This window comes from Lithobates pipiens, unplaced genomic scaffold (assembly GCF_037356315.1).
Source record: "Lithobates pipiens isolate NorthernLeopardFrog02 unplaced genomic scaffold, aLitPip1_a1.2 Scaffold_3, whole genome shotgun sequence".
NCBI lineage: Eukaryota > Metazoa > Chordata > Amphibia > Anura > Ranidae > Lithobates > Lithobates pipiens.
This window is the reverse complement of record NW_027507790.1, coordinates 86,026,506-86,050,179: the sequence shown is the minus strand read 5'-3', so window position 1 is coordinate 86,050,179 and position 23,674 is coordinate 86,026,506. Positions and strand designations below refer to the sequence as shown.

Below are 23,674 nucleotides of genomic sequence, written 5' to 3'. Positions count from 1 at the left end.
ACTTCATCCAAATCCCTGATACCCTTTTATTGTTTAAAAATAAAAGGGGGTATTCCATTACATACCATGTTGTTGTCATTTAATTAAACTTCCCCGATTAAAGAAAATATTTTCCTAATCACTCTCAATCTTCACTACTGAAATATGTTAACAAAATGACAGTTCTGCTTCTCAAGATTTTACTATGCAAATAAATTCATCTTTAAAAATATCAGTTTATCATGATTGCAGGAGGCTTGCTGTGATGGTTATGCATCCTACTGTCTTATCATTAATGGATCACAAGGTTTGTAAAGGCAGAAATAAATAACAGACTAATGAGTTACCTGCTAGTTTTTATGCAAAGGGAAAGAAGAAATCAAAGGGCAACTTGGCATCGATGGTCGGCTGAGCTTTGTAACCAGGGCTTGCAGCTTGAGACACATCAAGGAAGGTCACAGCAGTAGAGATCTGCACAGTCCTGTCACTTCCCAAGTTATTCTAGAAACAAAGAACATTGCATATCTAGATCTTATTCCAACTAATTCACGGACACTGCTGGGAGATCAATATTTATAAGAGGTTATTTTAAATAAAAAATTAGCCAAGCAAAAATATTAACTCATATTATGACATACAATGAGGGGATTGAACAAATAGGCTATTTATGAGGTCAGTTAAAGCTGTACTCTAGATACAATAAAATTCCTTCTATAAACAGGGTGACCCGGTCTCCTTACTTCCCCATATGCAGGTCTAGCGAAGGAGTGCTGATGTCATCCATAGTGGGGCAGTGCATTCAAACCCTTCTCACCCTACACCCGGCTATGAATAACTCCATACCATCTGCGGCATATATTCCCATCATCACCCGTGCCCATTCTTGGCTTCTACAGCTGAAGGATCATTTGAGTCCGTGTGATAACATCATAGGGCAGGTATTTTCAACTAGGGTCCCTCCAGAGGTTGCTGGGAGTTCCTTGAGCCATGGCTGGATTGACTTCCCATGGATGGTGTCTGCATAGTTGTAAGACAAATGCCACTTGGCAAAGCCAGCAACAAGACACCAATGATCTTTTTAGCCATCTGTAAGGGTGGATTTTCAACCACAACTGTTATCCCTTGTACACACGGTCGGAGATTCAGACAACCAAATCCATCGGATTTTGTCCGAAACTGTTGCATACACACGGTCGGACAAAGTTGTCGGAAAATTTGACGTGATGACTTTTTTTCGTTACGACGGGACTACGTTCACACTAGTAGCCAATAGCTTTGGTGTAGGAATTTGATCTGAGCATGCGTGGCACTTTGTCCGATCGGAATTCTCTACACATGATCGGAGTATGTCCGATCGGAGCATTTTGTCTGAATATTTTACCAACAAGTTGAAAAACTTGGTCCACCGGATACTCCGACGGAAACAGTCCGATGTAGACCACACACAGTCGAAATATCCGACAAAGCGGTCCGATCGAACACATTCCGTCTGAATCTCCGACCGTGTGTACAAGGGCTAAGGGTTTTATAAATTCCTACGGACAACCAAAGAAAAAAAAACAAACAAATTTTTCCATTTTCCCCATATTCATTTATTTTAGTAAGGGTTCCCCGAGATCTGAAAATTTTAGGGGTTCCTCAGGGGAAAAATGGTTGAGTAAGGCTGCCATAGGGACTAAGAAGGGAAAGGAAACAAAGCTAGGACAAAGTAAGGGAAAAAAACAGAGAAAAGGGGGACCTTCAGCAGGGGTTAAAGTGACACTAAATTGTTATTTAAAAAAAACGAACAAACATATACTTGCCTCCACTGTGCAGCTTGTTTTGCACAGAGTGGCCTAGAACCTGCTCTTCTGGGGTCCCTCAGTGGCTCTCGTGGCTCCTACCCACATCTGATAACCCCAGAGGAGAAGAGCTCTCCCGGGGGGGGGGGGGTTACTTTGCAGGCGCACTCCTGAGTCCAGCATTCGGCATCCATAGAGGCGAACGCAGTACTCGGCCCTGCCCCCCGGCACCCGCATCATTGGATTTGATTGAAAGTAGCGGGAGCCAATGGCTGAGCTGCTATCAATCTATCCAATCAAGAGCCAAGAACTCCAGGCAGAGAGAGAACATGTCCCCGTGGGACAAGTTTGAGGGTTGATCTGCCTGCAAAGTACCTCGCCCCCCAATCATTAGGTTCAGTGGGGTCCAGCTAAAATACAGTCCAAAAGCCAGGCTAAGGGATTGGGCCAGATACCTGCAAGTCGGTGGCTAAAACTACCATTTGTTTAACTTACTACTTATTAAAAAAAATTCTAAAGGCTAAAGGTTTTTTACCTCCATGCATTGTGTGCATGAAGGTAAAAAACCTTCAGTATGTAGCTCTCCCCACAACCCTCCACAATACTTAAGCCCAATCGCAATCCAGCAAAGCGTCTAGCCCCATTCTGTGTGTCTTGTAGGACACACCGAGCAGGGCTTGGGGGCACTCCAAAAAGAGGAGGAGCCAGAAGCATGGAGGAGGATCAAAGAAGAGGATCAGGGCAGCTGTGTGCAAATCCACTGCACAGAGCAGGGAAGTATAACATATTTATTTTTAAAAAGCTACCTTTAATATCACTTTAAGGACTCATTTTGTGCATTTTATTTTTTTTGTTGATTTATTGGAACATTTTCAAGCTTTGTTCCTTCCCAACTGGAAATGTCTCTGTGTGCGGACTGCCAACTCAGTTCCTTATATTTCTTCCTGGGTTTGACTCGTACCCTTTTTTGGGGATTTTTGCTTCTAAGTCTCTATATGGGTTTACATAATTATAATTAAAAATTTGAGTGAGCGAGATGGGGCATTTAAATTTCCCCGTTTATATATATTTCGATGAGGTCCACCTGTACCCCTTGTTGGATCTCTGTGTTCCCCCACGGGTTGGGGGAAGAGTTTGACTGGAACCAACCAATGCATGACTGTTCTTCCGATACTGATGTAATATCAACTCCGTGAGGAGATGCCAGCGGGGGACCTGAGAATGAGGATGATGTGGGCTGCTCTGTACAAAACCATTGACATGTTTATTTTATTAAAAATATAGGAAGCTTTAACATCACTTAAAGTCACTATATCAGTAAAGTATCAGTACTAAGGATGAGCCAAACACCCCCCTGTTCGGTTCGCACCAGAACGTGCGAACAGACCTAAACTTTGTGTGAACTTTAGAACCCTATTAAAGTATATGGGACTCGAACGTTCACAATCTAAAGTGCTAATTTTAAAGGCTAATATGCAAGTTACTGTCCTAAAAAGTGTTTGGGGACCTGGGTCCTGCCCCAGGGGACATGGATCAATGCAAAAAAAACGTCTGTTTTTTCAGGAGCAGTAATTTTAATAATGATTAAAGTGAAACAATAAAAGTGTAATATTCCTTTAAATTTTGTACCTGGGGGTGTCTATAGTATTCCTGTGAAGGGGCGCATGTTTCCCGTGCTTAGAACTGTCCCTGCACAAAGTGTCATTTTGCAAGGAAAAAAAGTATTTTAAAATCACTTTCCATTGTCGGCTCCCATAATACAGAGAACACTTAATGAGTGTTCTCTGTATTAGCCGACAATTCATTCATTGATTAAAAAAAAAAAAAAAAGCGTGGGGGTTCCCCTAAATTCAATTACCAGGCCCTTCAGGTCTGGTATGGATATTAAGGGGAACCCCGTGTTAAATTTAAAAAAAAAAAAAATTGACATGGGGTCCCCCTAAATATCCATATCAGACCCTTCAGGTCTGGTATGGATATTAAGGGGAACCCCGCATCAAATTTAAAAAAAAAAAATTTTGACGTGGGGGGTCCCCCTAAAAATCCATACCAGACCCTTTATCCGAGCACGCAACCTGGCAGGCCGCAGGAAAAGAGGGGGGACGAGAGAGCGCCCCCCCTCCTGAACCGTACCAGGCCACATGCCCTCAGCATTGAGAGGATGCTTTGGGGGTCTGTGACCCCTCAAAGCACCATGTCCCCATGTTGATGTGGAGAAGGGCCTCATCCCCACAACCCTGAGCAGTGGTTGTGGGGGTCTGCGGGCGTGGGGCTTATCAGAATCTGGAAGCCCCCTTTAACAAGGGGACCCCCAGATCCCAGCCCCCCCCCATTTGAAATGGTAAGGGGGTACAAAAGTACCCCTACCATTTCACAAAGAAAGTGTAAAAATGGTTAAATAAGACGAACACACTTTTGAAAAATTCCTTTATTAAAAATATTTTTTTTTTTTAAAAGATAAAAAAAAAAAAAAAAAAAGATTCCAGCGGTGCTAATCCACTCTTGCTATCCAGTGATGGATGATCATCTCTCCGGGGTCCAGCGATGGCTGATCTGATCCAGCGACGGGGGATCTCTCAGTCCAGCGCTGTCCATACATGCATCTGTCTTCTGTCTCCACTGCAGAGACACTGCGGGGATCCCAGCGCCGATGTTTCTTATATTAGGAGGGCGGGCCACCCGTCACCTGACCCTGCCCCCTCTGACGCTGGTAAGGGGAGCCAGGGATTCCCTAATGACATATGGGTGACCCCGCCCCCTCTGATGTAATGGAAACCTGTGTTACATCAGAGGGGGGCGGGGTCACCCATACGTCACTGGGGAACCCCATGGCTTTCCTCATCAGCTCACAGGCACACTGTAGCCACCCCCCAGGTACGAAATTTAAAGGAATATTACAATTTTATTGCTTCACTTTAATCATTATTAAAATCACTGTTCCTGAAAAAAAACGGCCGTTTTTAAAACTTTTTTTTGCATTGATCCATGTCCCCTGGGGCAGGACCCAGGTCCCCAAACACTTTTTAGGACAGTAACTTGCATATTAGCCTTTAAAATTAGCACTTTAGATTTCTCCCATAGACTTGTACACGCTGAACAGGCGAACAGGCAATGTTCGAGTCGAACATGAGTTCGACTCGAACTCGAAGCTCATCCCTAATCAGTACTTTGCTTATCTAAAGAAGTGGGGGTCTGTTGGATAAAAGCTATTTGCTGATTGAGAATACTGGTATACATTTGGTGTAAAGATTGCACAATGCATCATGGCTGCATTTTGTAATCCTACCATGTGCCATACGTCTGACAGTATAACCCTTTATGAAATCTTTAGGGATATTCCACATAGAAATATGTATACCAAATTAAATCGATATAAAAAATAAAAAAAACAACACTTACAGGAATAAGTGCGTAGGAGATTGTTTCGGTCACATTAACAATCTGTGCTTGAGAGTTAACTAAAGAACCAAATTTTGTCCATCTGACTTCCAACGCCAAAGAAACTGGGATTTTACACATACTCGCCTTTGAGAAAAAGAGGAAGCAATCAATGAGTCGGAAATTTGGCAATAAAAATGAAACATGCATAACAAAGAAGCAATCCGTGACATGACATCCTGTCATGACAACTTTATAAAACTGTTTTCTTTTCACAAACTTCAGTCAAGCAGAACTAACCAAGAAGCCGTTTTGTTTGCAATCTGTAAGCTGCGAATTCCTGCCCTAAGAAAGAACCTGGTAAAATACTTAACTGTTGTAAAATACTTGCAGAACCGCTATTTATCAATTTTTGTCTTCTATATAAAAGGATGTACTTTTAACCACTTGCTTACTGAGCACTTACACTTCTATGCCCAGGCCAATTTTCAGCTTTCATTGCGGTTGTACTTTGAATGACAATTCCGCAGTCATGTAACACTCTACCCAAACAAAATTTGTATAATTTCTTCCACACAAAAAGCTTTTTTGGTGGTATTTAATCCCCTCTAGTTTTTTTTTTTTTTTTTTGGCTAAAGAAACAAAAAAGTCAAAAAATTTTGAAAAAGAAAACCCACATTTTTCAAACAGGTAATTTTTCTCCTTCACTAATGTGCGCTGATGAGGCTGCACTGATGGACACTAATAGGTACTGATAAGAGACACAGATAATGAGGCACTGATAGGTGGCACTAGTGGGCACCGATTAGCAGCACTGATGGGCACTGTTTGGGACCAATGTGCCTGTAACAGAAGACAGTTATTGCGGTCAGCGCAAAGAGAATAAAGTTGATGACCGGCTTGTTTACCTCCGTGATCAGCTGATCCTGAAGGACTCAACGTTCACAGAGCGCACCACCCATGCAATGCAGCACTAAACACACGAGCGGTGCGATCATGGGAGGACATCTATTGACACCCTCTTGGTACTAGAAGCCCTTGCTGTAGCCGTCTTTCGGCTATAGCGTGGGTGGAAAGTATTTCAGAGACAGCTAGGAACAATGCAAATGGATTACAGTCAGCACTAGCAGAGAGTATAGGAAGTTATCAACCCAAGATTTTATGTAAAATCAATAGAAAGTTTTCTGCACTTATCATTCAGATAACAATTATTTCAATTGTATATGAATGGAAGGAAGAAAATAAGAGAAATTTTTTTTTGCTAAGCTTTACATACAGTGGTGGCACAGTGGTGTAGTGGTTAGCACTCTCAACTAGCAGTAAAAAGGGTCACTGGTTCAAATCCCAACCACGACACTACCTGCCTGGAGTTTGCATGTTCTCCCTGTGCCTGCGTGGGTTTCCTCCGGGTACACCGGTTTCCTCCCACAATCCAAAGACATGCTTGTAGGTTAATTGGATCTTGTCTAAATTGTCCCTAGTATGTGTATGAGGGAAGGACTGATGTGAATGCATATGTAAAAGCGCTGCGTAAATTGACGGCGCTATATAAGTACCTGAAATATATAAAATAAATAAAATACAGTTAATGTAAACATCTGATAAAAACATATCTTTCTATAGTGTGTGCTTGTCTCAATCCAGGACACTAAGTGTCATTTTTGTCTGCTGCCTCGTTCCACGTATATCTGCATGAGTACTTCTGCTACGTTTTCCTGACACCAAGAGGTAAAATGGTGACGAGAGGGAGCTCCAGCACACAGCCTGTGATTTACAGCCTCAGCTCTGTTCCTGTGGGCAGGGAGGTAAAGTATGTCCCTTCCCTCCAATTAGCTCTCACTGAGCTCTGCAGAGTGAACCTTCAGCTCCCAACCCCCTGCTTTCTGAAAGCAGAGAAAATCTTTAAAATTCAGCACTTTGAACAGATGTATAGAAGAGAATACTGCAGAGAAACAGGTACAATTTATGCAGGAGGATTTGTTTAATCTCTCTGTATCACCCGAGGCTTGTCACGTCACTGGGTAAATGTAAGGGTTTATAACCACTTTAAAAAGGAACATGCTCATTCTACCACACAACAATAAGGAATCTGCTGCTGAATGGATTTAAATGGTAGGGAAAAAAACGATCACAGACAAGACAGACTTTGGTGGGTTGTAATTGCATACTTTTAACAAACAAAGAGGATACCTGGGTACTGGCTTGCTGTCCAAGGTTGACCGTATTTATTGCCACCCAATCTAAAACATTCTCCAGTTGGGAATTTCCAAACTGGGCCACATACTCTGGAAACTGCTGTCCTTTAAGTGCATTCAAAATGATATCTCCTGCAAGCTGGCAAAATGCAGCTATGGTATAATTGAAACCATTTAAACTGTAAAATATACAAAGAGAAATAAAAATGAAACAAAGGGAATTGAATAAAACAAATTGCGACATTGAGCAAAAAAAAAAAAAAAAAAAAAAAAGAAGGAAAAAATAAATTTACTGGAGTTTGCAGCCAGACATCATGTTATACCCAAACAACACAGCTGCCCGATTCCCTTCTTCTGTTAGACAGCTCTGGTCTATAGAGCTCTTGAGCAGAGTTAGTTGTCCAAATCTGTTGGTGCTTTGAACAATGCCAGATTTAAAGAGGCGCATTAAGGAAAAATAAGATTAGCATCTAAATTGAATGTATATAGCGCACACTATAATATATATATATTTTTTTTTTTTTTTATCTATCTCCCCCCCTCCATTTATATAGTGCAAAAGATATTTTTCAGAATACATACAACCACTCACCTTAGTCCCTGCCATGTTAGAAATTTAAAACCAATCATCTCTCCCACAATAATAGCTGCCAGTAGGTTCCTGGATCATAGAGATAATGCCCCACAAAACGTACGTAGGACATACCAGCAGTATCTTTTAAACTAATTTCAGAGCTCGGCTCTGCAAGACCACAGTGCAAACTCCAAAACTACTGTGCTCCCCAAAGAATGTTTATGTCCTGCCCAGCTGGATAATCATGTTGAAATATGGTCATCAGGAATAAACAATAAAAAAGTTTTAGGTGGTCTCATGAGGTCCTAGGGAACCGGATAATAGACCTCCTTATGCTTGTCTATTGTTGCCCATAACTGTATATTTGAAAATGTGTATTCTGATGTCATGACTTATTATTGTGTCCCCACATGACACCACTAAGGACTTCCCATAGCCAGTACATGGACAGTCATTTCAACCTAGTGAACTTTGTCCTTTGTGATTCATTTCTTCCTTTTCCAGTAAAACCTCCAACCTCATTTCATCGTTGGTTAAGGCATTCCAGGGCTTGTACCTATTGTTTACTAAAGACAAAACAGTACAGGTGTGTATGTGTACAGAAAGCATATTGACCATCCATTATAACATGACCTGGCTTGGAAAAATTCGGACATGTGAAGGGAACACTTTCTAACTTACAAAAATTATTATAATAATCTTAAACACCAGACCACATTACAGCATTTTCTTGTGCTATTACAGTACAAATAAGGAGCATATGGAAAAAAATCATGTCTCCAAAGATTTAAATAAAGACACACATTAAAACCAAAGTTTAGTATACTTTTTTTTTTTTTTTTTTTGGGGGGGGGGGGGGGTACAGCATAATTTAATCACCATAATTTAGTGATTAAACAATGCCTGCAACAAAACTCAAGTTAGTGAGCTTGAGATTTGGAATCCGTATAAAACTACTGGAGCACTCGGTGCCTGCTGTGCCGAATTGGGGATATTAAAGCGGAAGTAATTCCATTGATTTAACAGTTTCAAAAAACAGCTACTTTCCAGGAATGTCAAGAATGTTAACGGCCACATTGGTTGTGCTCTTAACCAAATGGTCAAACCATCCAATGGCTGGTGTCATTACTGATCACAGGCATCTTCCTTGGCTGTTGCAACAAAATATGGGACCAACAGTGGTGGAAGATAATAATTCCAGTGTTGGTAGTGCCAGTGAGAGGGGAAAAAAAAAAAAAAAAAGGAAAGAAATAGGAATTATACACAGCTAGACCAATATGCACAGTCACATGGGTGTCAATAGTCCTGTGTTGGCTACAATGATCTGTAGGTTAATCACTTGCTGACCGCATAACACACATGCAGGAGCAAAAAAAATTGTTCTATAATGCCCTGCTGTTGCACATGTGCGTACATGGTGCCATGAGGTTGTTTGCGAAGGGCATACTCACAAAACACTGACTGAGAAATTACTGACAGCTCTCAGTCAAGGCTCCTTATGTGCCAGCAGCACAAGCTCCATGTCACGTGACCACTGTGAAAGCCAATCACAGTGGTCATGATACAGAAGCCATGCCACCTCCTGGGCATTAAAGCCCACTTAAAAGGGCTACAGGCATTATGGGATTAGGTAGGTGTGTGTGTGTGTGTGTGTGTGTGTGTGTAAACTGAATTTAAGTCATAACTGGGTATACAGAATCATACCAGTACTGTGAAAGGACATGTTGAGAGCCATTAGTCAAAATCACCCTGGTTTGTAGTGCAGGAACTCATCCACAGCTGTCCCAATGTATAGAAATATAATTGCATATATTTTACAAGATTTCCAATGCGTCATGTACATTTTATATACACTAACACAAGCCCTGGATGTTGAGGGAAGTGCCTTCAGCTGCATCAATACATGTTCACACACTGAATAGCCCCATCTCCATTACAACTGTAAACAGCCTGCATACAAAGCTAGGTGATGGCTGAAAGTTGTTCACAGCAGCAGCTATTAGTCCAGCCCTGGCTGTCAGTTTGCACATGCTCCTAGCCCCAGTTAGTGCTCTGTAGCTCTGCTAAGCCCAGATGGGATGTCTCCCTGGTCCCAGAGTCAGACTGCTCCTGATTGGCAGCAGAGCAGACAGTGTGGTATGGAGAGAACTGGAGGAGACAGAGCAGCATCATAGGGTTCCACCGTCCTTCACAACATGACAGTGAATAGTGGCGGGAAAATAAAACTTAGCGCCCACCTAACATCATGACATCACATGCATGTTGCATCTCCCATGCTCAGCTGTACAGGAATTGTCCAACAACCAAACTGTGCATACCCAGTAAATAAATATTTGTTCATGGGAGATGGGCACTAGTTCCCATGAGCAAATCAAATTTTGCAAACTGTTGGCAGCCCTGCACACCCAAAGGGATATTTACAAAACTGTTTATGTTGCGAGTAGAGGTCTCATACTTTAGAATATATACGAGTGTGACCAGCCCATTTCCTGAGGCGACACATGCTCACTATGCTCTCAGTGGCGTCACTAGGGTTGGTGTCACCCGGTCCGAAAAAAAAATGGTGTCCCCCCCCCCCACAGACTATAGTCCCCCTTAGTACAGACCCCCCTCCACTAACTACAGACCCTTCTCCCGCAGTATAGATCCCCCTCCCTCAATACAGACCCCCCTCCCTCAGTACAGACACCCCTTTAGTACAGACCCCCCCACCTCGGTGCAGACCCCTCCCATCGGTACAGAGCTTTTTGCATGACGTTTTGGCTGAACAATTTTTCAACCATAAGATTCTACGCATATTCACCAACCCAAGCATAAGGCGAGAGATCTGAAGGATAGAATCTCTGATTGCATCAACTGCAAAATACAAAGCCGCTGGCAGGTTGGCTAACTCCCGGGCCTGCTGTTCAGGGAAAACCTTGAGTACCTGCTTCAAGCAGTCTCTCAAGAATTGACATATCCCAATTGCCACCACTGCAGGTTGTTTATCTGGGTGATCCCACACAGAATAAATAAGCTTTTCCAGCAAGTGAACAGGAAAGGCATGTGCAGCTTGAGGAGGCTTCAGTGAACCCAAACAAGATGTGGGTTTTGCAACCGACTCAGTTACGAGTAACTTAAATGTGGAGCAGACCATTTCAGTAAGAGATTGCACCAGCAATTTCTCAGTCTGTGAAGCTGAAGAGGGTCCTTCCCCACTTGATTTCTCAGAAGAGGAGTCATCAGTCTCATCCCTGTCCTCTGAGGGGGATTTGTCTCCCCTTTCCAAGAGTTCCTCTGTTTGATGGTCCTGGGTGGTAGAAGGGGACCTAATGAGTTTTCTTCCACTTTGGGAAAATAAGATTAAAGCCATTAATCTTTCCACTTATGGAAGAGGAAAAAACCTGAGTAATGTATACAGGGGCTGAAATGCCAGAATCAGTTGTAGCCCCTGTACCCGACGGCTCACTCTGACCAGCCTCCCTAGGCCCTTCAGAGCCTGAGGAAGATCCCTTTGAGCCCCTATTTCTCAAAGTATTTGTACCTCCCCTTCTGCCCATAGTGCCAAGCACAAAATGCAGAGGTATTACCAGAAATGCACTCACTACTGAGCAAAATAGTCCAGCAACTGCCGCTGCTATCAAGGCTCAGTCTGATGCTAAGTAAATATTGCCTGGGAATGTCCGTGTCGTGCACACTCACATGCCATCCATGTCCCTCCTTGAGCTGTGTGCACCTGCAAAAGAGTGCACTTTATTGCCTTGTATAGACCGCCTTGTGGGAGTTAAACCACACCGACGTCGCACTAATGCTCTGCCCCCCTCCTCCAACCACCCCTGCCACCCCCTGTCTTTCAAAAAAAAGACTGCTTTTCCCACACGAGCCAAGGGTTCTGATCCTGATCGGATCACACATGGAGAAGAGGCTGGGGCGGAGGAGAGAGGAGGGCCGGTGGATGGATAGCTGCCGTAATGGCGGCGGCGGGAGGTGGTGCGGCAGACTGCCCTATGGCCTCTAGCCTGAAGGAGGCCGTGGGGGACATTCCTGGAAAGAAAAAACAGGATTTTTAAAACAGCTTACCTGTAAAATCCTTTTCTTTGATGTACATCAGGGGACACAGAGCCATAGTAGTTACTATGTGGGTTATAGGGCCACTGATAGGTGATGGACACTGACATGCCCTAAGGCAAGAAGTGTACTCCCTATATAACCCCTCCCACTACTGGGAGCCCTCAGTTTTGTAGCCAAGCAATACAAGTGTATACCAAAAAGGGAATGACCTCTGTGTCCCCTGATGTACAAGGATTTTACAGGTAAGCCATTTTAAAAATCCGGTTTTCTTTTCTTACATCAGAGGACACAGAGCCATAGTAGTTACTATGTAGGATGTCCAATAGCAATGGCAACTGAAGGGAGGGAGACAACAAAAAACAGAAGGCCAGAGGACTCATACTGCATCCTGCAGTATACTGTGCCAAAAGGCAATATCCTCATGACCTTAATATTTATTTGATAAAATCTGATAAACATATGAACCGAAGACCAAGTCGCGGCCTTACAGATCTGAGCCATAAAGGCCTGACGATGCACCACCCAAGAGGCACTAATCGCCCAGGGTGAGAGTGCTCGAACATAAGAAGGAAAGAAGAATTTTCTTCTTTAGACCCCTTTCACACCACACCGCTGATAGCGTCGGCGGTAAAACGCCGCTATTTTTAGCGGCGTTTTACCGCCGGATTTGCGGCGCATTTCAGCCGCTAGCGGGGCGCTTTTACCCCCCGCTAGCGGCCGCGAAAGGGTTAAAACCGCCGGCCATATGCCGCAATAGCGGCGTTTTGCCGGCGGCATTACAGCGCTGCCCCATTGATTTCAATGGGGAGCAGCGGTGGAGGAGCGGTAAACACACCGCTCCTTCACCGCTCCAAAGAAGCTGCTGGCAGGACTTTTTTCTGACGTCCTGCCAGCGCACCGCTGTAGTGTGAAAGCCCTCTGGGCTTTCACACTACACACAATGGTGCAGCTTCTTTCTAACGCTATAGCGCCTGCAAAACGCCCTGGTGTGAAAGGGGTCTTAAGCTGAAGCTTGAACAATCACTTGACAAATCCATTAGGAAATAGTGGATCCTAGCGCTGCTTGTCCACATCTTTGGACCTTCTGGCAGTACAAACAAAATCTTAATTTTGCGAACCTGAGCGGTCGACTTAAAATAGACTGATCGCATTTACTACATCAAGGAAACGTAGTGCCTTTTCTTTCCTAGATTGAGGCGTTGGATAAAAGAAGGCAGAATAATATCTTGGTTTACATGAAAAATCCGGTTACCACTTTTGGTAAGAATTCAGGATGAGGACATAAAACCACCTCATCCTTATGCATGATGAAATATGGCTCTTTACAGGTAAGAGCCGCTATTTCCGATATTATTCTAGCAGAAGAAATGGCAACCAGCTGATTTAGCAAATCCGATAAGACCAATTTTAAATCCCAGGAATTTTAGAGGTGCCTTGATAGGGGGATTAATCTGTGTTACCCCCTGAATAAGCTACGCACCAAGAGGCTATTGAAAAAAAACACTGACAAGGCCAGCTTCATTTCAGATCCCATATGCAGGAAATCGGGGATCCTGCCTATGACATACTTCCTGGGGTGCCAACCCCTGGATCCACCCCAAGAAACATATGCCTTCCAGACTCTATAGTAAAATGATTCTGAAAGCCAGCTTCCTGGCATTAATCAAAGTAGATCGAAGGTAGAATATTATTCACCTCTTTTTGGGCTGCACGACCTCTCGTGCCCCCCCGGTGATTTATGTAAGCCACCGCCGTGCCCTTGTCAGACTGAATCCTGACAGGACAGTCCCGTAGTCTGTCCGTCCCAGATTCTAGGGCCAGACATACTGCCTGAATCTTCCAAAAAGTTGATAGGCAAGGTCCTCTAACCTGGACCATCTCCCCTGGACAGAATCTTCCTCCAGGGCTGCTCCAAAGCCTAAAAGGCTGGCATCTGTTAATACCTTCCAGGATACAGATAAAAAAGATTTTTCCTTTTGCTGGATAACCACCAATTTAGGCTCTGACTTACGTCGGGAGCCAAGCGTATTGGAAACAAACATCCTGAATCTCTTTATTCCAGACCGACAGGATGGTGTTTTGAAGCAGTTTTTGAGTAAGAAACGGCACGTAAGGGACGGCCTCGAAGGAGGCCACCATTTCCCCTAACTATCTCATGCAGAGAAGGATTTTTCTTTGTTTTGATAAGTTGAATTAGTCCTACACTGGAACTGAATCTTGTCTGGGGTAAAAATACCTTCTTCTGTATGGTATCTATAACCAGCCCCAAGTACTGTCATCTTGATGGTTTTAAGGAGGATCTTCCTGGTTGAGTATCGAACCCAGAGATTTCAGGTAGTTACAGCTGTGATCAGACTCCAGTTTAGAGCCAAGACTGAATGATCTACTAAAAGTAGATCTTCTAAATAGACTAGGACTGTTATGCCTTGAGCCCTTAATCTGGCTAAAGGAGGTGCCAGAAACTTTCAGAATACCCGTGGTGCTGTGGCTAAACCGAATGGCAGGGCCACAACTGAAATAATTTTAGATTTCCAAACGCAGAAATTTATGGTGAGCGGGAAAATTTGGCACATGGAGATATGCATTTTTGATATCGATTAAAGCCAAAAAACTCCCCTCCTTGCAGGATGGACACAACCGATCGATTATGAAAGGATCGGATGTTTAAGTGCCAATTCAGATCTTCGAGATCTAGAATGGGTCTTACCGCTCCGTTTGGTTCTAGAACCATAAAAGGTTTGAGCCAAACCCTGTGCCCTGTTCCACTAAGGGAACCTCTGATATCACCGACTGGGATAATAGATGATCCAGAGGCCAGAAAGAGAGACTTCTTTTTCTCTGGATCCTTGGGAACATTTTCCCTTAGAAAAAATGAGGAGACGGAAACTCTCGGAACTCTAGTCGTAACCTAGAGAAAAAAAACTGCAGAAATCCATTTGTCTTGACATTGTTCCTGCCAGATCTTGAGAATTACAGGACCTTTCCTCCCACCCGAATGAGCAGGGGTGCCCCTTCATGAGAAGACTTTAGCATTCTGCTTTGTGGGCTTTCTGCCCCAAGATCTCTTCTGACCCTGGTGCTGCCCTTGGGGACTTTCCCTTGAACCTGATGGTTGAGGCCATCGAGACTGTCTAGAGGCAGATGCCCCTGGCATAGGAGAGGCAGCACAATTAACCGCTCCTGACCAGCGCATGCTGATGTACGTCGGCAGAATGGCACGGCAGGCATATTGGCGTACAGGTACGTCCAATCTTCAATGCCACCCTGCCATCGCTCGCGCACCGGTTGGGACCCCCGTGAGTCCGGTAGCGGGTCCCGCGGACTCGATCACCGCGGGCATACCTGCGATCGTCTCACGGGACGGCTGAATGGAGGAAATGCCGTGTAAACAGCATTTCTCCATTCTGCCTAACAACTAGTGACACTGATCTCTGCTCCATGTGATTGGAGCAGAGATCAGTGTTCACTAAATGAAAGCCCCCCACAGTTAGTAACACAGCCCTAGGAACACTTAACCCCTACACTGCCACCCACTGGTTAACCCCTTCACTGCCAGTGTCATTTACACAGGAATCACTGCATTTATATAGCAGTGATTACTGTATAAATGACAGTGGTCCCAAAAATGTGTCAAAAATGTGTAAAAAATATCCGATGTGTCCGCCACAATGTCGCAGTCACAATAAAAAATCGCTGATCGCTGCCATTACTAGTAAAAAAAATAATAATAAAAAATTATTAATAAAAATGCCATAAAACTATCCCTATTTTGTAAACGCTATAACTTTTGCGCAAACCAATCAATAATCGCTTATTGTGATCTTTTTACCAAAAATATGTAGAAGAATACGTATCGGCCTAAACTGAGGGAAAAAATATATGTTTTTTTATATATTTTTGGGGGATATTTATTATAACAAAAAGTAAAAAATAATGCGTTTTTTCCAAAATTGGCGCTCTATTTTTGTTTATAGCGCAAAAAATAAAAACCGCAGGGGTGATCAAATACCACCAAAAGAAAGCTCTATTTGTAGGAAAAAAGGACATCAATTTTGTTTGGGAGCCACGTCGCGCGGCGCAATCGTCAGTTAAAGCGTCGCAGTGCCGAATCACAAAAAATGGTCTGGTCTTAAGCCAGCAAAATGGTCCAGTCTGAAAGTGGTTAAAGCCACTGAGAAAACAAAGGTTATGCATGGATGAAAAACTGGAAGCTTGTACAGGTGGGCTGTGTGCCCTATAGAAGACTTTTACAGGAAAGTACCTTTATTGCCAACATAACAGACAATATTGTAATGTGTAATGCAATACTGTTGTTATCTACCTTGCTAAGCATTCATGGTACCGGTATGTCTAAATATCTTAAGATTTAATGAAGTATAAAAAAAGGATATTGTGGCAACTTAAAGCCAGCAACAAGAGGCATTCCCAATACATAGCCTGGGTTTCCACTGAGAGCGGCTGGTGTTGTTCCTTCCTATAATGGAACAGAAGGTTACAGCTGCGGTTAGATATATATTGAGATAGTGCTTCTATCAACAAAACACTCACTGTTGACTATTCAGCATTACTATTTGGTATTCCTTTTCAACTCACAAAATGGTATTTACATGAGAAGCACAATCTGCGCTGGCTGTGGTGAGCAATCAGCAACAGTAACTAGGATAAGTTAATGATTTCACACATGAAACCTGCATAAACGTTGATTCCTTCAATTAATCACATTATCTTACATGGGATAATAGGCTCTGGATAAGCATGTGTACTGTAACTACTACTTTTACAGCTCCTGCACCAATGTTCAGTTGTATAGTGTCCAAGACAGTAGCACAGATTAACAAATAATGTACAACAAAGTAAAATGAGCCAATGGAGGAGGTACGTTCAATCAAAACTGCCATTCCAGTGTTATACAGCCATTTCTTCTAAAACATTTTAAGCAAACCGCTTAATGCACAGTTAAAATAAAATCTTTTGGCAGCCAAGAAGGCAACTTCTACATGTAGCCAGTCGTGGAGGCAGAAAGTGGACACCCCTTTCTCTGTAAGAGGTAAAGCGGTTGTTCGCTCTGGAAAGAAAAATACTGTAGCTATTGACTTTTAATAAAAGGATACCTCCCTGTCCAGGCATCCAGTACCATCCTCACCTGGCCTAGTTCTTCACTAATCTTTGAGTTCCCAGCTCCGGCATCCTATCTGTGGGCAACTGGTTAAGCCGCTTTTGGCTTGCTGCCCACTGTGCATGCAAGAATTGCGCTTTGTGAATGGTCCTGCAGTCTTCTAGGACTTGTGACATGTTCCAAAAGACTGCCTGGGCTTTCCCGAGCGGAAATGGGAGTGGGTACCTGTCAAAACTAGGTACCCACCCCCCCCCCCCCTCTTAAAAATGCCATTGCAAATATGGAGAAGGGGGGCGGGGGCAGGGGGGGACTTATGGATGAAGTTTCGCTTTAAGGAATACAGTGGTCTCCCCTCCCTACCTGCAGCCTTCCAGATGGACAAAAGAAGGAGCAGCAATACACTGACGAAGCATAAACTCTGCTCTGCCATCCTGTTAGCATGTTCCCTGTAAAAACAAAAACAAAAAAAAAAAAAGCGCATGCAGCAGAGCTTTACAAGCTTCTATTGCATCCCCTTCCTCTCATAGCACAAATTCTGCTCGTTAGGAGATCAATATCAAGACAGGCCAAGTTATTCATTTTGAAAGCATGCACAAATGCATTGAATGGCGTTTTAACATCTGCCGGAAGTTCAGCTTCAATGCAAACCCGTGCTTTAGCCATGTAGGGCCATGTATAGCCCTGCGAAAGCTGTGACTCTGGCAAACTGTAGTGTACACAAGAATTCCCTTTGCTCTTGCATGCAGAACAGAACAACAAGGGACCGAAAAAAGGTAACCATTAAGAGCTAGGGGGATTTTGGATCCTTTGGGCTATATTGGAGGAGGTGTGAATCTTAAAAAGGGGCGAGGCACAGCTGCCAGGTTGTGGACCTCAGAGACACCTGTTTAGATGGAAGCTGACCAGGGAAAGAAGCCGAACCAAGTAAACAAGGACATGCCAAAGTTTAGGGCAGGCAGTGGACAAGCATGGTCAAATACAAGGATAAAGTCCATAACCGAAGAGTGGAATTTAGGGACACTGGCATTAAAGGCACTTGAGGACACAGGGGTCACTAATTTTACAGACTGAAGGGGCTACTGGAACCAGTGGAGTTAGTACGAGGAATGTACAGAGTTCAATGGGATGAGATGCTAAAAACACAGGAACACTGGAGTTAGGGTCTCTTGCAGAACTAGGGTTCTGGGAACACAGGTGTGAAAAAATAGCAGTCACTGGAGGCTCCAAGGTGCAGGGAACACTGGAAGCACTGGGATCACAGGAATGCTTGGAACAAAGGAACTGGAACCATTGAACCAGGTACCTACAGCTAGGCACACAACATGCTGCTATAGCACTGAAAGATGATCTGAGCACAATTTAAATAGAGAATAAGATTGTAATCTAGCCTTAAAGCAAGCTAAATTAATCAGCAGGTGAAATGCAGAGACACCAGTCCAGTGCTATGTCGCATGGGAGTAAAACAAGTACACGAGACAAAAAAAAGCTTTGCATGTTCGCGTAACTACAAGTGACAGAGGAGCCTTGCTGTTGATCTGTGGAACCACAAGTACCAGATCAGCTGCAAAGCTGATCTGTGACAGTGTATGCTGCCAGGGAGAGCTAAATTAAAGTGAACCCCCAGATGAGAAAAGCATAGATGCTTTTTAAAGAATCTTAAAAAGGTAAACACCTCTGCATGTTAAAACACATGTACTTGTGAATGTCATAAAAAATAAATAAAAAAAAACTCAAGCCTAAATGAGCAGTATGATTTTTTTCTTTTTGTAATAAGAAGCTGTGGAAATGTGACATTCAAAATATGAATGTTCTACTTCTGTTCAAAATACCTAAAAGTGAATATAATTGTGCCACCAGTCACCTGAACAACCTCAGTTCAGACTGCAGACAAATCTGCTACAGAATACGCTCTACGGAATAAATATTATGCGCCTCTGGAGACAACTGTACAAGGTTACATTAACATGGGCCAATATTCTGTTCAGAGTTGGCTAAAGGACTTCTCTGGACATTGCTTCTCTCTGTACTACAACCAAAAACTGGCTGCATAGCTGAGGACAGTTTGTATGAGGCCAGAAACTTTGAAGAAACTTCATCCCTGGACTGCGTAGATGAGAGGTTACGTGTGAAAAGCGGTGGCCTTGGCCATTCGTTTGCAGGGAGTACAAATCTGAGCTTTTCTTGCACACACTGTGTGCATGAAGCTTTTAGACCCACTGGCAAGAACCCACAGATTCTTGCCAGTCCCTGCCTATGTGAATGTAGTCTAAGGCCAGGTTTCACACTGGTATGACACCACAGTCGTACCACTTTGGATCCAACTTTGCCCTGCGACTTAAAGTTCGACATGCATCTGACATCAAACAACAAGGATCCCACTTTGATCCTTGACAATACCAGGTACTTTGTCTGGTATGAATCTTCAGGGGGAACTCCACACAAAAGGTTTAAAAAAAAAAAAAAAAAAAAAAAAAACGGCATGGGTTCCCCCTCCAAAAGCATACCAAGCCCTTCGGGCTGGGTATGGATTTTCAGGGGGAACCCTCACGCCGAAAAAAAAAAAAAAAAAGCGTGGGGTTCCCCCCAAAATCCATACCAGAACCTTGTCTGAGCACACAGCCCGGCAGGGCCCAGCACCGCCCCACCCCACCCCAAAGCACCTTGTCCCCATGCTGATGAGGACAAGGGCCTCTTCCCGACAACCCTGGCCATTGGTTGTTGGGATCTACAGGCAGGGGGCTAATAGCCCGGCCCCCCACCCTATGTGAATAAGTATGGGGTAAAAAAAAAAAAAAAAAGTGTCAAAAATAAAACACATTACACAGGTCTTTAAATTCATTTATTAAGGCAGCTCCGTTGTCTCTTCTGATATGTTCTCCCCTCTCCAGCTCTTCTGTGTTCTCCGCTGACATCTTCTGCTTCTCTCTCCGGTTCTTCTCCCCATCTTCTGCCAGGTCTCCTCCGCTATCTTCTCGCTCTTTTGCCCAGTCTTCGCCGCGGTCTTCTCCCTCTGTTCTTCCTCTGATGTTGACTCACTCTCTCCCACTCTAATGCCGGGTGCCACTACTTATAATAGGATGGGACAGGGTCACCATGTGATGTCACCCGGAGGCACCGCCCTTAATGACATCACCGCTCAGGGCATGATGGGTGGTGACATCATAAGAGGCGTGCCTCCAGTGGCCAATATAGGTAGTGGCACACCACGCACCCGGTATTAGAGTAGGAGAGAGTGTCAAGTCAACATCGGAAGAACAGAGAGAGAAGAGCAGGCAAAAGAGCGAGAAGATAGCGGAGGAGACATGGCAGAAGACAGCGGACAGAGGGAGAAGAACCGGAGAGAGAGGAGAAGAAGCAGAGGGGAGAAGAACCAACAGAGGCAGACGGCGTCAGCATTGGACACAGAAGAGCCAGAGAGGGGAGAACAGATCGGAAGAGACCCAGATCTACGTAATAAATTACTTTAAAAACATGTGTAATGCGTTTTTTTTATTTTATTTTTTTTAGGTGAATGGGTAGGGGTACGATGTACCCCATACTCATTCACATAGAAAGGGGGTCAGGATCTGGGGACCCCCGTGGTTGAAGGGGGCTTCCAGATTCCGATAAGACCCCGCCCGCAGATCCCTGACAACCAACAGCCAGGGTTGTCGGGAAGAGGCCCTTGTCCTCATCAACGTGGGGACAAGGTGCTTTGGGGCCCCTGCCCCAAAAGCACCTAGTCCCCCATGTTGAGGGCATGTGGCCTGGTATCATTCAGGAGGAATGGAAGCCTGACCTGCCAGGCTGTGTGCTTGGATAAGGGTCTGGTATGGATTTTTTGGGTGTGCTGTTTGGGTTATGCTGTTTTTTTCAGCATGGGGGGTCTCCCTTAAAATCCATACCAGACCAAAGGGCCTGGAATGCTCTTGGAGGGGGAACACACGGTGTGTTTTTTTTTTTTTTTTTTTTTGGCATGGAGTTCCCCTTCAAGATCATTAGAGCACAAGTCGCATGCCAAAGTCGGATCAGTCAAGACAGCTATCCGACTTTGATGGAACTTCAGTGATATTCAATGGGCTGAAGGAGGATCTAAGTCGGACAAAAGTAATGCAGGGAGCATTTTCAAAGTCAGGCCGACTTGTGTTGGACCAGTTAAGGAGAAACATTGATTTTCAATAGCCGGAGCGTTTGTCGTACTAGTGTGAACCCGGCCTCAATGTATATTTCCCTTCACTTTCAGTCCAGCTGACACCCAGGGTAACCAGGACAAATAGAAAAGATTAATCTCCACAGTGGGACACAGCAATGAAAACCCAACAAGGGTTTCAACCATTCCCTTCTATATCCAAATCCTAAATAAACTTTTATTACGTAGTACATGGTGAGCAAAGCAAAAAAAGCCTTTCTGGAAAGTAAGGGCTGTATGTATTGCCAAATTTCATACCTCTTTGAAACTGATCTGGAAGGATTGCTGAAAAGGGTTCCTGTTGATTGTTCCAAGGGTGAAAGACGCCAGAACACTTGTTATCTCCCCCTTAGCTGTGTAAATTATGGAGTAACTTCCCTATAGAGGAGTTTACATGATCAGATCAAAATGAAAATCAGATAACACATTTCAAAACTACTTCAACTACTACTACTACTACTACGGAGTAAGAATCTGAATTGACTATGTATTATAGTTGTGGGTCTGATCATAACAGAACTATGTTTAGGTTGTTGAAAAAGAAATATGCATACAAATGTAAATTTTATTAAATTTAAACATACAAATACAATTTACTACTCCATTAAAGATGCAGAATGGCACATTAAAAGGGTTTGTAAAGTAAATTTTTTAATTTTTTTTAAATAACAAACATGTTATACTTAGCTCCACTGTGCAGTTCGTTTTGCACAGAGTGGCCCCGAACCTGGTCTTCTGGGGTCTCTCGGCTGTCTCAGCTTCCTCCCGCAAGTACTTCTCACGTTCATTCGAGCTCCCTCTCATGGTGAGAAGCACTTGCGGGCGCGCTCCCGAGAAAGCCGGTGGCTATAGCCGCTCGCTGTATCACTTGGCCCCGCTTCTGCGTGCCGCGTCATTGGATGTGATTGACAGCAGCACGAGCCAATGGCTGCGCTGCTTTCAATCCATCCCCTCTAGCCAATCAGCGGCCAGGCTGAGCGGCAAAGAGGACGTCGGGGGCGAGCACGGGACTTTCGAGGGGTTAGGTAAGTAAAACAGGGGGGGGAGCCGGCACGGTCAGATGTTTTTTCACCTTAATGCATAGAATGCATTAAGGTGAAAAAATGTTTACCTTTACAACCCCTTTAAGTTATTATTGCATGCTCTAACATCTAAATAACTTCAATATGGTTTATGTGGAATTAAATTCTCTTAGTCAGCATTAACAATTTTAATCCTTTTGCTGCTAACATTAGCAAATAGATAGGAAGGTATATTATATTTGCTTGTTTTCATTTTTTATTTTTTAAATTCCTTTATAGTTGCTTCCTGGTTTCTGGCCCAAGGCAAAATTAGGTCATATATCCCAGGAGTCTTCATAGGCATTTTTTCCCCATTCATCTGAATTAGGGACTTTCTCAGCTAAGCAAGCCCTCCTGAATGCATATCTAAACTAAAGGCAGATATAGTCCAGGAAGTAAATGCTACATGAATTGAATCATCTGTCCATATACAAGATGGCCACGGCTAAAAATCCTGGAGGGGGGGGGGGGGGGGGGGGCGTTCAAATTGATTTACCAACAAATGCATAGAAATATGGATGGATGGGTGACTGCTTTGAAAATTAAAGATGAATTAAATGCATTTTCAGCTTGTGGTGCTCAGGTATAGTTAAATTCTGCTTTAAGGCATTTAAATGCATGTACTGTCGAACATGGATGACACAGGATTTTAAAAAGCTGAAAAAAAAAAAAAAAAAATGTGCTGTGTATATCTCAAGCACTCACACAGCTGTGACAAAAAAAAACAAAAAACCCTGCATTGTGTCTAATATGTTTATTTCTTATGATCATCAGTTCCAGCTTGTGCCAATAAAGCAGTCTTTTCAAGAAATACCTCAACCAGGAATATACTGCATTATGGCCATTGGTTATGGTCACTGAAAATAAACATTAAAATTGTTGTAAACCCTCACAAATACCAAGTTTAGTGACCTCAGATGATGCACAGAGATGAACGAATCCGCCTACATAAGTTGCAGTCTTCTCACAACTCCAGCAGCCCTTCCCTGCTGATAAGACTGTTTACTGATGAGTAGTTTGAATACACCTGACCTGTGTCTATTGTTATTGGACAGTTTGCCCTGCCCTGAATCCGGGGGGGGGGGGGGCTAAAGGGTCTTGGATCATGTAGTACTGGACAGAGGAAGCATTTACGGCAGACATAGTCCCGTTGAGGAAGGAAGTCCGTTACAACAAGCTATCAAAGTTTCTTGTGAAAAAAATAGGTAAATATACCACAGCACAAACAAACCCAAATGCTAAAACCTATACACAGTGCTAGTACACAACAATGAAAATAAGTGAGCAATAATAAATGCAATTATTAGGCCTCATGCACACGGACGTTTTTACAGCCACTTTTTTGAGCTTTTTTTGCAGCTTAAAAAGGCCT

At 43.6% G+C, this 23,674-nt stretch overlaps 1 protein-coding gene across 1 annotated transcript in view; it reads right to left on the bottom strand.

Moving 5' to 3' along the window:
* TCTN1 (tectonic family member 1) overlaps positions 1-23,674 on the bottom strand; it is a gene marked incomplete in the record, with an annotated part of 107,022 nt that overhangs the window by 10,800 nt on the left and 72,548 nt on the right. Inside the window, 6 exon segments of the mRNA XM_077462004.1 lie at positions 327-480; positions 5,160-5,285; positions 7,329-7,512; positions 7,627-7,768; positions 16,350-16,431; positions 21,500-21,619. Of these exon segments, the coding sequence (XP_077318130.1) occupies positions 337-480; positions 5,160-5,285; positions 7,329-7,512; positions 7,627-7,768; positions 16,350-16,431; positions 21,500-21,619 (798 nt within the window).